Source organism: Macaca mulatta, chromosome 11, assembly GCF_049350105.2.
Source record: "Macaca mulatta isolate MMU2019108-1 chromosome 11, T2T-MMU8v2.0, whole genome shotgun sequence".
NCBI lineage: Eukaryota > Metazoa > Chordata > Mammalia > Primates > Cercopithecidae > Macaca > Macaca mulatta.
The window spans coordinates 126,783,571-126,797,309 of record NC_133416.1 but is presented as its reverse complement, the minus strand read 5'-3'; the positions used below and the strand labels follow the sequence as shown (position 1 = coordinate 126,797,309).

Sequence of the window (13,739 nt, the reverse complement as noted above, 5' to 3'; positions counted from 1 at the left end):
GTGATGGGTCTCATGAGAACCAGGTTCTAGTGTGGTTTTGTCTTTGAAGACCTTATGGAAGTCACTGCTTGTTGCTCTTTGACATCTGTGAGGTGGGGTCATGGTAATGGTGAATGTACCTGTCTCAGCAGGAGAAGATTCCGTGGGGCAACATGTGTGGGATGAACGTAACAACCGTCCTCACCACCATCCCCACCACCAACCTCACTGCCATTTATTGAATACTTACTCTATGCCAGGCACATGGTAGTATGTTATATAAATGCATTATCTGATTAAATGCTTAAAATGTTTCATTGAAGTAGATGTTATTTCCATAACATTAGTAATGTTTTACAGGGATAATATCATCTAATTCTCACTAGAACCCTTAGGGATAGGCTGCTAATGAGCCTCATTTTACAGACTGAGAATCAGACTCAGAGAGGTGAAGCAACTTGCCCAACATCACCCGGCAATTAGTCATGGCCATGGAGACTGACCTTCGTTTGTCTGGTTCCAAAGCCAATGCTTCGATGTGACACAATCTCATTTTATAGATGAGAAAACTGAGGTTTTGAGAAAGGCTAGATGACTTGTCCAAGGGCCGCAGGTTTTGGATCCATGTCAGTCTGACTCCAAAGCCAGTGCTTGTGCTGTGAGTTCTTACGAAGGAAGGAACCTCATTGAGCTGATGCTTCATTATTATTGTCTGTCTCTAATGCTTATAAATCAGGCACAGCAGTGGGGGCCTTATGGGTCAAGGTTGCCTCTGAGCGCCTCCAAGTGCCACCTTCCAGAGAAGCCCCAATGAGAGTCGAGGCAGCCGCCAGCGAATTCATCGTTCGCAAGCAGAGGTGAGGTGTGATGCATGTGAAAGTGCACAGTGAACTGTAATTATGGTAATAACAATAACCAATAAGTCATAGTTGGCATCCCAGTGGGATGAAGGCAATGATGAACCTCTTCTAGTGCCTCATTTATTTCCACAAAGGAATTTGCTTACTCAAAGGAATCCACACTTAGGAAGGGAACTCCGGCTCTAGGCTGTGTGCTCTCTGGGGCTTTTAGAGGTGAGAAGTGTAGTGGACGAGGCTTCCCACCAGAAAGAGGATGTCTTAGGTTCAGGTCTGATAGTACCTCCTTATGAGCCAATCATATCAGTTGCCAGCTTGAAACTTCAAAGGATTCCTGCTGCCCTTAGAATAAACACCAGAATCCTTGAGTTTCATCCCTTTTTGGCTGCATTCCAGTTCCTTGAAGGTGTTGTGGTCCCTTTTGACCACATTTGCACACTATAATACTCTCTTCCCCACCTCCCTACCTACCCATGCCAGCCTCATCAGGCTGGCTCATTTACATGCTTCATCCAAATCTCAGCTTAAAGCTTCTTCCTTGGAGGAGACTTCTCTGATCCCCATCCCCAACCCAGACTAGGTCAAATGCCCTTATTATTTGTTCTCACAGTTTCAAGCTTTCTTTTCATGGACACTTCTCACAATAATAATGAGTACACAGCCCGTACATGTTCATAAGTATTCACTCAAAGGATGAAGGAATAACCAGAAGATTCCTGAGAGGCAGTGTGGCTGAGTGGCAAAGAGAAGAATGGTTTTTGGAATTAGAAATATCTGGATTTGCCAGGTATGGTGATTCACACCTGTAATCTCAGCATTTTGGGAGGCCGAGGTGGGAGGATTGCTTGAGCCAGGAGTTCGAGACCAGCCTGGGCAGTATAGCGAACCCTGTCTGCAAAATTAAAAAAAAAAAAAAAATTAGCCAGGTGTGATGGTGTGTGTCTGTAGTCCCAGCTACTTAGGAGGCTGAGTTGGGAGGCTCACTTGAGCCCAGGAGTTGGAGGCTGCAGTGAGCTATGATTGTGCCACTGCACTTCAGTTTGGGCAACAGAGCGAGACCCTGTCTCTAAAACCAAAGTAAACCGGTAAGAAAGGTCTAGATTAGAGTCATGACCTTATCATTCACTAGCTGAGTGACCTTGAACTAGTCACATAGGCTCTCTGGGCCTCATTTCCTGATTTGTAAAATAAAGATAATAGTACCTACCTTGTAGGATTATTGTAAGAACTCAGAGAAGTGATACACATAAACAACACAGCTCAGTGCCTGTCACAGAGAAAATGCTCAACAGCTGGCAACTACTGCTGTTAATGTGATTGCTATTATTCTAAGCTTTATTTGCCCCAGGAGTCAAGAGCACATACCTGGGTGCTTTCCTTTGCATCCCATTTTCTATCGTGATTGTCCTCCGGGCATCTTCCCGAACCATCTCCAGGAGCTTCTGCAGATCTGATGAGAATATGAGAGGTCACTCTTGACCAGAAGCCACCCCTGAGACAGGATTGTGCAGGACAGGGTGCAGCCCCCAAGCTGGGGTCACCTCTGCTCCTGAGGGTTGGGGATCTGGAGAGGGATTCCACTGGGGTCCAGAAGAGGTGGCTCATAGTGTTGGGCTTGTTGCAAAACTAACCATGCCATGCCCCTGCTTAAGACCCGTCAGTGGCTCTCTGTGTTACCTTTGGCTAATGCCTGTAATGCCAGTACTTTGAGAGGTGAAGGCGGGCAGATCACTTGAGGCCAGGAGTTCAAGACCAGCCTGGCCAACATGGTGAAACCCTACCTCTAAAAAAATACAAAAATTAGCTGGGCGTGGTGGTGGATGCCTGTAATCTCAGCTTCTTGGGGGGCTGAGGCATGAAAATTGCTTGAACCTGAGAGGCAGAGGTTGCAGTGAGCTGAGATCGTGCCACTGCACTCCAGCCTGGGTGATACAGTTAGACTCTGAATCAAAATCATAACAATAATAATAAAATAAAAAATAAAACTTAAATAAATTCTTTTTTTTTTTTTTTTTTGAGACGGAGTCTCGCTCTGTCCCCCAGGCTGGAGTGCAGTGGCCGGATCTCAGCTCACTGCAAGCTCCACCTCCCGGGTTCACGCCATTCTCCTGACTCAGCCTCCCGAGTAGCTGGGACTACAGGCACCCGCCACCTCGCCCGGCTAGTTTTTTTTTGTATTTTTAGTAGAGACGGGGTTTCACCATGTTGGCCAGGATGGTCTTGATCTCCTGACCTTGTGATCCGCCCGTCTCGGCCTCCCAAAGTGCTGGGATTACAGGCTTGAGCCACCGCGCCCGGCCCAACTTAAATAAATTCTTTCAGCACGGCCTGTGAGGCCTGCCAGGACCCAGCTACTCTTTTTCTCCCCGGTTTCATCTCCCTTCCCTTCCCCACCTTCGACTCTACTGCAGCCGGAAAGAACTGTTTCCAAAGCTGAGAAGAAATCCTCTTGCTCAGGAAAACCCTCTGTGGTCTCCACAGGCCTGAATTTTTAAACCAGCAATCCACAGGCTGAATTCAGCTTACAAATGTGTTTTATTTGATTCCATGCGGATGCCAACCTGGAAGATTTCACATGAAAATCGAGACCTCCAGCTTCCCTAGAAGAGAGTCTGAGATGGGACTGCACTGCCCCCATTTCTGCTGCATGCTGGACATGCCTTTAGATAGGTGAATGTTCTCCATTTCCCCACAGCTCCCACCACTCCTCCTTGCCTTGACCTAACTTTTATTTTCATATTTAGTATTGCTTTTGACTGGGTGCAGTGGCTCACACGTATAATCTCAGCACTTTGGGAGGCCAAGGTGGGAGGATTGCTTGAGTTCAGGAGTTCGAGGCCAGCCTGGGCAACATGGAGAAACCACCATCTCTACTAAAACAAAAATATAAAATATTAGCTGGGCGTGGTGGGGTGCACCTGTATTCCCAGCTATTCAAGAGGATGAAGTGGGAGAATCGCCTGAGCCTGGGAAGTCAAGGCTGCAGGGAGCCAAGATCATACCACTGCACTCCAGCGTGAATGACAGAGTGAGACCCTGTCTCTGAAAAAAGAATAATGTTGATTTTTGTATAGTGTAGAAATATTTCTTCATACCTGACTGTTACGGGTTGAAATGTGCGACCCTCTCTGCCAAGATATGCTGAAGTCCTAATCACCAGGACATCAGTCGATGACCTTATTTGGAAATAGGGTCACTGCAGATGTAATGACCGTTGTGTCATTTAACAATGGGGACACATCTTGTGAAATGCATCATTAGGTGATTTTGTCATTGTGTGAACATTATAGAGTGCACTCACACAAACCTAGATGGTGTAGCTTACTATACACCTGGGCATAGCTTACTATACACTTGGTATATACAGCTTTTTTGTTCCCAGGCCACGAACCTGTACAGCATGTTACTGTACTGAATACTGTAGGCAATTATAACACAACGTTAAGTATTTGTGTATCTAGGGATAACATAGAAAAGGTACAGCCAAAATAGGGTATAAGAGATAAAAAATAGTACACAATAGAGGGTACTTATCATAAATGGAGCTTCTAGGACTGAAAGTTACTCTAGGTGAGTCCGTGAGTGTGTGGTGAGTGAATTCGAAGGCCTAGGACATTACCGTGGACTTTATAAACACTGTACACTTAGGCTACACTAAATTTACTAAAAATGTTTTTCTTTCTTCAATAATAAATTAAACTTAGCTCACTGTACTTTTTTACTTTATAAGCTTTACATTTTTTAAACTTCTTGACTCTTTTGTAATAACACTTAGCATAAAACACAAACACATTGTATATCTGTAAAAAACGTTTTTAATATCCTTATTCTATAAGCATTTTTCTATTTAAAAAAATTTTTTACTTTTAAAATGTTTTTGTTAAAAACTAAGGACAGATGCGGTGGCTCATGCCGGTAATCCCAGCACTTTGGGAGGCCGAGGTGGGTGGATCACCTGATGATGGGAGTTCAAGATCAGCCTGGCCAACATGGTGAAACCCTGTCTACTAAAAATACAAAAAAAAAAAAAAAAAAAAAAATTAGCCAGGTGTGGTGGCAGGTGCCTGTAATCCCAGCTACTTGGGAGGCTGAGGCAGGAAAATCACCTAAACCCGGGAGGTGGAGGTTGCAGTGAACTGAGATTGCGCCACTGCACTCCAGCCTGGGCAACATGAGCGAAACTCCGTCTCAGGGGGGAAAAAAAGAAGAAAAGAAAAGAAAGGGAAACTAAGCCACAAACACACACATTAGCCTAGGCCTATACAGGGTCAGGATTATCAATATCACTGTCTTTCACCTCTACATCTTGTCCTGCATAAGGTCTTCAGAGGCGGTAACAAGTAACACACGTGGAGCTGTCATCTCCCATGGTAACAATGCGTTCTTCTGGAATATCTCCTGAAGGATCTACCTAGGGCTGTTTTATGATTCACTTTCTTTTTATAAGCAGAAGGAATACACTCTAAAATCACAATAGAAAATAAAGTATAGTACTTACATAAACCAGTACCATAGCCATTTTATCATTATCAAGTACAGTACTATGTACTGTACATAATTGTGTTATACTTTTATATGCAGTACAGACCTGTGAATAACAGTGTGCTATGATATCATGATGGCTAAGATATATTAAGCAACAGGAATTTTTCAGCTTCACTCTAATCTTATGGGATTACTGTCGTATATGTGGTCCATTGTTGACCAAAACATTGTTATGTGACACGTGATTGTAGTTAAGTCAAGGTGATGTCATATTGGAGTAGGATGAACCCTCTATCCAATGACTAGTGTCCTTATAAATAGGAAAGAGAGATACATAGGGAAATGGTGGCTATGTGATGACAGGGGCTCTAGATTCAAGTGATGCATTTATGAACCAAGGAATGCCAAGGATTGCCAGCACCCACCAGAAAAGTCAAGGAACGATTCTCTCCTATGGATTTTGGAAGATGCATGGCCCTGTGGACACGTTGGGTTGGATGTTTAGTATCCAGAGCTATGAGACAAAAAGTTTCTGTTGTCAGAAATTTTACAGCTGCTGCAGGAAACGAACACACTGACACTCCAAAAAGCTGGAAAATGAAATAGAGATAGTCCTGTCTTATGTCGATACATATTTGCAAATCCCTGGATATCTCAATTCTTTCCATTCCCTAGCATGGAATCTGCTTTGATACAAAACCATGAGCTTTGGGACTGCTTTTTCAGAATGTTTATAGCTGTCCACGGTGCTGACATGTAACAGTGTGAGGTTGTCCTTTGAAGACCGTAACTACTCCAGAATTTCTCCCCAGATTTATGAACAAGAAGAGGGAAGAAGGGACTTAGAGTGAGAAGAGGAGAAAATACATAGAGAGCCATTGGACATCAGAGATATATCAAGAAATAAAAGAGAGGAGACTTTTGAGATGGTTTTTAAATAATTCCAGGAACTAAGAAGAAAACTACGACAGCCAACTACTGGAACTTGAGCAACCAAAGGAAGAGTCTTAAACATGTATTCTTAGTGGTGCAACCTAGTTACATCTCAAAATGAACAAATATGCTAGATGGCTGTCTCCCCTGCATAAAATAATTTTTTATTTTAATTTTCTGTCTTTGTGGGAAATATTGGTGGCTTGTACCATCTCAGAACAGAGAGCAGTGTGGCTGATGTTGGTTTCGTGCACTTTTGATAGATCTATCACATTTTCCTCCCTCCTCTGGGGTTCTGGAAGAATGCTGTCTTCCCATCTCCATCCATTGCATCTGGTAGGGTGCCCACCTGTGGACTCCTACAGCACACTGTCCTTCTGACCCCCATCACAGCATTGATTTCATGTGATAGCTATTTTCTGTTCACTTGCAGGTCTTCCCCTCTAGGCTGTGAGTTCCTTGATGTCAGGGGCCACATTTTATTTGTCTTTTTATTGATAGCACCTGGCAGCATGCTTAGCACATGGGGTCTCAGTCAATAGTTGCTAAACGTAAAAGTGAACAACTAGGGAGGAAATAGAGGGAAGGATTTGGGACTACAAGTTAGATTTGGATATTGATGAACAATGACAATACCATTCCTTAGTGCAGACACCTCATTCCTTAGCGGATACTTGCAGTTGACTCAAGCTCAGGTGTCAAAAGCCATACCTGGAAGGGAGTCATGAAGCCTAGTGCTTCCCAAGACCGTTTGTGTATTGTGTACATCCAGCTTTGCATATTAACGCAATTACTGGATGCTAGGAAAGAATGCCTTTCCTTAGTGACTTTGGAGCCATCTAGGCTGTGACAAATGTCAGCATTAAGCCATTTTCTACTCCAGCTCTCAATTTGTGGGCATGTTTCCATTTAATCTGAACTTGACCTTTATTTTTGTCTTGTCATGCCCACCTTCCCTAGAGCCACAGGTCCTAGAATCCTTGGAGTGTGTCCAGAAGCCTATTAGCAAGGGAGCTGTGATTGGTTCTCCTAGTTTCTTCCCTTCTCTTTGGAGCCAAGCAGCAACATCTGACTGCTCCACCACTCCAACCCCCAACGCATAAGCAAACCAGCCTAAGGGTGGGTGGATATGGATATCAGCAAATGACCACAGCTACCTGGCACATCAAGCAGCCCTCCTAAAGCACCAAATGTCAAATTATATCCTCAGAGAAAAAAATCCTGACTTCCTTTCTCCATTTCCCATGCCCAGCCTGTCTAAGAATCTCACCCTTGAATACCTAAATCCATTTCTTCTTTTTGGGGAGGGGGAATAGAGGAGGTGGTTTTTGTCATATGGGGCTAGTTTGAAGGGAAACATGAGATGGCATAGGACTCATATTTTGAGTTGTTATTTAAGTGAGTTTCTCCCTAATCATTCCAAGGCTCAGAGCTTCAAGACCAGCAGGAGGAATAGCCTGGGCTTTTGTTTTTTGGGATTCTTCCTGCCATTGATTTGGGGAAGGGATCATTCCACAGAGAGGCTGCAACCTGCTGTCTCCAATGATTTGTATCCACAAAGACTTCATTATGCAGAAGCCTTGGAAATTAGACCTTGGTCAAATAGTGTGTCTCTCAGAATAGGACCCATGAATTCAGAATCAATTTCAGGAGGTTTTAGAAGGCAAGAGAGGCTGGGAAATTAATCTACTTTTGTCAAGGCTGTGACAAATGGGATGGAGGTTAAGGTATAAATGGAGGAAAAGGTTTGGGAGGCTAAAGTAGCAAACTTTTCCTCCCAGAGGAAATTCATTTTTTTTCAGTCATTTTTGTGTTCCTACTGCATGCTAGGATAAAGGTAAATAAGATGTCACTGTTGCACACCTGCAGGGAGCTCACATTCCTTTTCCCCTTCTTTCTTAGTAAGTGAACTGTGATTCTTTCTATGCGTATAAGGGGAAGCATTTGCTAGCTCATTTTTTTCAGCATCCTTTGCAGCTGGGCATGGCCCTGTGACTAAGGTCTGGGCAATGAGATTTTGGTAGAAGTGTGGTATGGGGCTCCTGAGTGGATTGCCTAAACTCCGCTGGGAATGGACACTTTCGTACTTTGCTTACTTCCTTTTTCTTCCACCCTAGAATGTGAGTGTGATGGCTGGAGTTCTGGCAGCCATGGTGGCTTATGAAGTGATATTAAGGATGACACCGAAGAAAGCAGGGAAAGTGGGATCCCTGATGATCTGTCGAAGCCACCTTACCAGCCCTGGACTGATTTTCTTTAACCTGTACAAAAAATAAGCTTTTATCTTTTTTTTTTTTTTTTTTTTTTTTGAGACTGAGTCTGGCTCTGTCGCCCAGGCTGGACTGCAGTGGCCGGATCTCAGCTCACTGCAAGCTCCACCTCCCGGGTTTACGCCATTCTCCTGCCTCAGCCTCCGGAATAGCTGGGACCACAGGCGCCCGCCACCTCGCCCAGCTAGTTTTTTGTATTTTTTAGTAGAGACAGGGTTTCACCGTGTTAGCCAGGATGGTCTTGATCTCCTGACCTTGTGATCCGCCCGTCTCAGCCTCCCAAAGTGCTGGGATTACAGGCTTGAGCCACCGTGCCCGGCTGCTTTTATCTTTTTTAACCCACTGTTTTTTAGGTCTCTGTATTGAGCCATAAGAAGTTCCTACTGGATACAGTGAGATGCATTTTAAGTTAAAATTAATAATTCAATAAAAGCAAACACTAACTACTAAGAGACAAGCTAAAAGGAAACCTGGGTGAGTCAGAGAAGACTTTACAGAGGAGGGAACATTTGAGCTGGGTCTTGAAGTTTCAGCAGGAGTCCACCAGACTGAAGGGTCAAGGATGAACAGGCATTTCAAGTAGAGAAAGTCATACAAGAGTGTGCATTGTTTAAAAAGAAGAAAGTGTTTTGATGAGGTTGGAGTGCCCCACTTAAGGTGTGAACTAGCAAGAGCTGACCTGGGCAGCCTGGGGCAAGATCAGAGGTAATGTATTAGAGAAAAGGCAGAGTCATTGAAAGATGTTGAGCTAGAGAGAACTATATCAGATTTTTCATTTAGAAAGTCCCTTCTGTCTCAACATGGAGAAAAATAAGTGGGTAAAGGCAGGACAAGAAGCAGGGAAACTAGTTAGGAGGCTGTTGCTGTTTTCTAGGTGAGAAGTGAAGAGACCCTAGACCAGAGGTCCAAAACTCAGGTGGCCTTCAGGGGCCAGATACCAAAAATGAGTGACACAAGTTGATGTAAAAAAAATCAGTTTGCTCTCTTGGTCCATCTTTTATTTTTAATTTTTTCCTGAAGACTTGGGTAAAGCAGAGCAATCAAATTTGACTTGAGGGCCAGATTTCTTGGGTTCAAATTCTGCCTTCATCACTTACTAGCTGTGTGACTTGGGGCAAATAACTTAACCTCTCTGTGCCCCAATGTTCTCATCAGCAGAGCAGGCATAAAGAAGTTCTTGTGAGGATTAAATGAATTAATGTACATATAAAGGAGCTGATACAAAAATACTTTTAAGTGTGAGTTATAGTTTTATCATCATCATCATCATCATCATTCTAAAGAAAACAATAGGGCAAATGTGTTAATAAATGGTCACACACTCAGCCAACCAGAGCAATGAGTGGGGCAATAGGGAGTGATGAAGACTGTGGAAAACTGGAGAACACAAACCTCACTTGAAGGGACCAAGCTCCAGTTGATTGTTGTCATTCAGGATTGCAGGCCCACTGTTACCACAGGGAGTAATTTATTTTATTTGTAGAGATGGGGTCTGGCTATGTCAGCCAGGCTAATCTCTAACTCCTGGCCTCAAGTGGTCCTCCTGCTTTGGCCTCTCAAAGTGCCAGGATTATGAGCGTGAGCTGCCATATCTGGCCAAGAGTGTTTTGTTTGTAAAATGTAGAAGTTTTAGGTAAAATATCTTAATCTTTAAAAGTCACAGCTACTTTTCAAAAAAACACAAATTTTTGTGTATGCTAAACAAAACATAAGTGTCAGGATCTCCGTATGTGCCCCTAGTTTTCTATCTTCAAGACAAAAGCAAAAGGTTTGAAGAGGGTAGGGTTTGCGGGAGTTTTAGGAGACAGCACTGATCAGAGCAGGTGAATGATTGGATGTGAGGGGAAAGTGGCCACTGGGGACAGGCCTGACAGGCCTTCGGTGTTGCAGGTGCCTAGAGAGATGCTCCATTTACCCCTCCCCTCACTGCAAAGTCTCATTCCTCTGCTGCTCCCTTCTGCCACCAGCGCTAGTGTTCTGTTTGTCCCAGGAGAACCATGTGCAAGCTCTGGGACTGGGGCAGGCCCTTGAAGTTGGGCTATGGCTCTACTCTTCTTATCTAAGAGCAAAGCTTTTAGAGTTGAAAAAAAAAAAAATGAAGCCATGGATATAACACCAATAACCACACAAACACCTTGGAAAAGTAAATCAGGTCTAGTCTCTCCTGTACTGAAAACTTTCCAGATACTCCCTCTTGCACCTGGAATAATTCTAAAGTCTTACTTGCTCCACAAACGCCCTGCATGCTCTGGCCCCTGCCTTCCTCCCCAGCTTCAGGTCTTCAGGTTTTCACGTCTCAGTTCAAACATCAGACCTGAGAGAGTCTTCCTTGATTACCCTTGCTAATTTAGATTCACACCCACCAATAGTCTCTCTCTATCCCAGCATCCTGTTGTTTCTCTTCCGACCTCATATTATATGCAATTGCCTTGCTAGTTACAACTTTCTTTCTCTCTCTCTCTCTCTCGCTCTTTTTTTTTTTTTTTTTTTTTGAGATGGAGTCTTGCTCTGTTGCCAGGCTGGAATGCAGTGGTGTGATTTCAGCTCACTACAACCTCTGCCTCCCGGGTTCAAGCCATTCTCCTGCCTCAGCCTCCTGAGTAGCTGGGACTACAGGCGCACGCCACCACGCCCAGCTAATTTTTGCATTTTTAGTAGAGACGGGGTTTCACCATGTTGGCCAGGATGGTCTCGATCTCTCGACCTTGTGATACGCCCTCCTCAGACTCCCAAAGTGCTGGGATTATAGGCGTGAGCCACCATGCCATGCCATGACTTTCTTTTTTATTACTTTATTTATTTTTATAAACATGGTCTCACTCTGTTGTCCAGGCTGGAGTGCAGTGGTACAACCATAGTTCACTGCAATCTTGAAATCCTAGACTCAAGTGATCCCCCTATCTCAGCCTCCCAAGTAGCTAGGACTACAGGCATGTGCCACCATGCCTGGCTAATTTTTAAAATGTTTAATGTAGAGATGAGGTCTCACTATTTTGCCCAGACTGGTCTCAAATTCCTGGACTCAAGCCATCCTCCTGCCTTGGCCTCCCAAAATATTGGAGTTACAGGCATGAGCCACTGCACCCAGCCTATGGATTTCTTATTTATCATTTGTCTCTTCTAAAACGTAAGCTTGGGAAGGGCGGGTACTCAAGTAACTCAGTTTTGGGCACACAGTAGGTGCTCAAAAAGTATGTGTTAAATGAAAGAAGAATCAAGAAATCCATAAGTGGACAGGAAGCTGAGGTGCGAGGGTTGTTTGAGCGCAGGAGTTTGAGGCTGCAGTGAGCCATGACTGTGCCACTGCATTCCAGCCTGGGCAACAGAGTGAGACCCTGTCTCTAAAACAGAGAAGAGAGACAGAAAAGAAATATATAAGAATCACATATCTGCTGATGGTCTATCTTAGTTTCTTCCTATCTCAGATACTACTTCTTCTGTTCAGAAAACAGCTTTTTGGGGCTTGGGACCTTTCCCAGCCCCCTGTTAACAGGCAGGGGCGGTGGGGACTTTTCCCATCGGCAGTCATTACTCTGAACCCTGACCACCCAGTGGACTTTTGCACTTCTGCTCACTTCCATCTTTGACCATCAGGGCCCCACACAGATTCTTGGTCTGCCTTGACCTCCTTTTTCGCCTCCTTGAATCTATGCGACGCCCAATCCTTGTCACTCAGCCTGGCCTCGGCTGCCACAGGCATTCCAGATGGTGTGATAGAGAACACTGGCCGAGGCTGGGTGCGGTGGCTCAAGCCTGTAATCCCAGCACTTTGGGAGGCCGAGACGGGTGGATCACGAGGTCAGGAGATCGAGACCATCCTGGCTAACACAGTGAAACCCCGTCTCTACTAAAAAAATACAAAAAACTAGCCGGGCGATGTGGCGGGCGCCTGTAGTCCCAGCCACTTGGGAGACTGAGGCAGGAGAATGGCGTAAACCCGGGAGGCAGAGCTTGCAGTGAGCTGAGATCCAGCCACTGCACTCCAGCCCGGGTGGCAGAGCAAGACTCTGTCTCAAAAAAAAAAAAAAAAAAGAGAACACTGGCCAAACAGGCAGGTTCAGCTGGACACCACTGAGGGGACACAGCAGATGGGGAGAAAGCAGGAAGATGTCCCATGCATCAGAGTCAAGAATTTTGTGGTGGTCCATTCCTCCTTCATGTCCTTGTCTTACCCTCTCTTCTTTCTACCTTCTCCATCTTTCTGTATGAATCCTTCTGGATCCTTCTCTTGCTTTTCCTATCTCCTTTTACTATACAAGCTCAAGCCAGAAAGTTCTGAAAATGAATGTTTTATGTGACTTATGGAATCCAGTCACGATTCTGTCTAGTAGAGGTCCACAGCACCCCACTCAAAATATTGTGCAAAATTGTATATATGTGTATGTTTGAATTTTTTCCTTGGGTGAGGGCTCATAGATTTCAATGAATTTTCCTTTTTTTTTTCCTTCCCTTCCTCCTTCCCCCTTCCCTTCTTCTCTTCTTTTTTTTTTCTTTTCTCTTTTTGAGACAGGGTCTCGCCCTGTTACCCAGGCTGGAGTGAAGAAGCAAATCACAGCTCACGGTAGCCTCTACCTCCTAGGCTCAAGCTATTTTCTCACCTCAATCCTCTACCTCCTAGGCTCAAGCTGTCCTCCCACCTCAGCCTCCTGAGTAGCTGGAACCACAGGCACATGTCACCATGCATGGCTAATTGTTTTTTTTTTTTTTTTTTTGGAGAGGTTTCACCATGTTGCCCAAGCTGATCTCAGATTCCTGAACTCAAGTGATCTGCCCACCTCCACCACCCAAATATCTGGGATTACAGACATGAGCCACCATGCCTGGCCTAATTGGATATTTTTTAAGGGACTTGCCTCTCTCAAATTTTGAGCCACTGAAAAGGCTTTTTCAGGGTGTAGATCACAGAGCAATACAACTTCCATCTATAAAATGTTCAGAAAGACAAATCAGTAGAGACAGAAAGCAGGTTTGTGGTTGCCTGGGGGCTCTGGGTAAGAAGGGCAGAAGCTTTTCTTTCGGGTGGTTGGAAATGTTCTGAAATTAGATTGTGGTGATGGTTACACAACTCCAAGTTTACTAAATATCACTGAATTGCACATTTAAAATAAGCAAATTTTATGGTATGTAAATTATATCTCAATAATAAGGCTGTTTAAAAAAGTAGACACTGAATTTCAAAGACTTAGTATAAAAGAGGATATAAAATATCTCGTTA

The 13,739-nt window shown here is 44.3% G+C and overlaps 1 protein-coding gene and 1 long non-coding RNA gene across 4 annotated transcripts in view; one reads left to right on the top strand and one right to left on the bottom strand.

The window, feature by feature from the left end:
- CCDC60 (coiled-coil domain containing 60) overlaps nt 1-13,739 on the bottom strand; it is a 205,132-nt gene that overhangs the window by 25,217 nt on the left and 166,176 nt on the right. The window contains exon 8 of the mRNA XM_028829958.2: nt 2,202-2,286. Within this exon, the coding sequence (XP_028685791.2) occupies nt 2,202-2,286 (85 nt within the window). The remainder of the gene's footprint in view (nt 1-2,201; nt 2,287-13,739) is intronic.
- The window catches only part of LOC107001043 (uncharacterized), a 202,781-nt gene that overhangs the window by 85,513 nt on the left and 103,529 nt on the right, over nt 1-13,739 (top strand). The window lies entirely within an intron of this gene.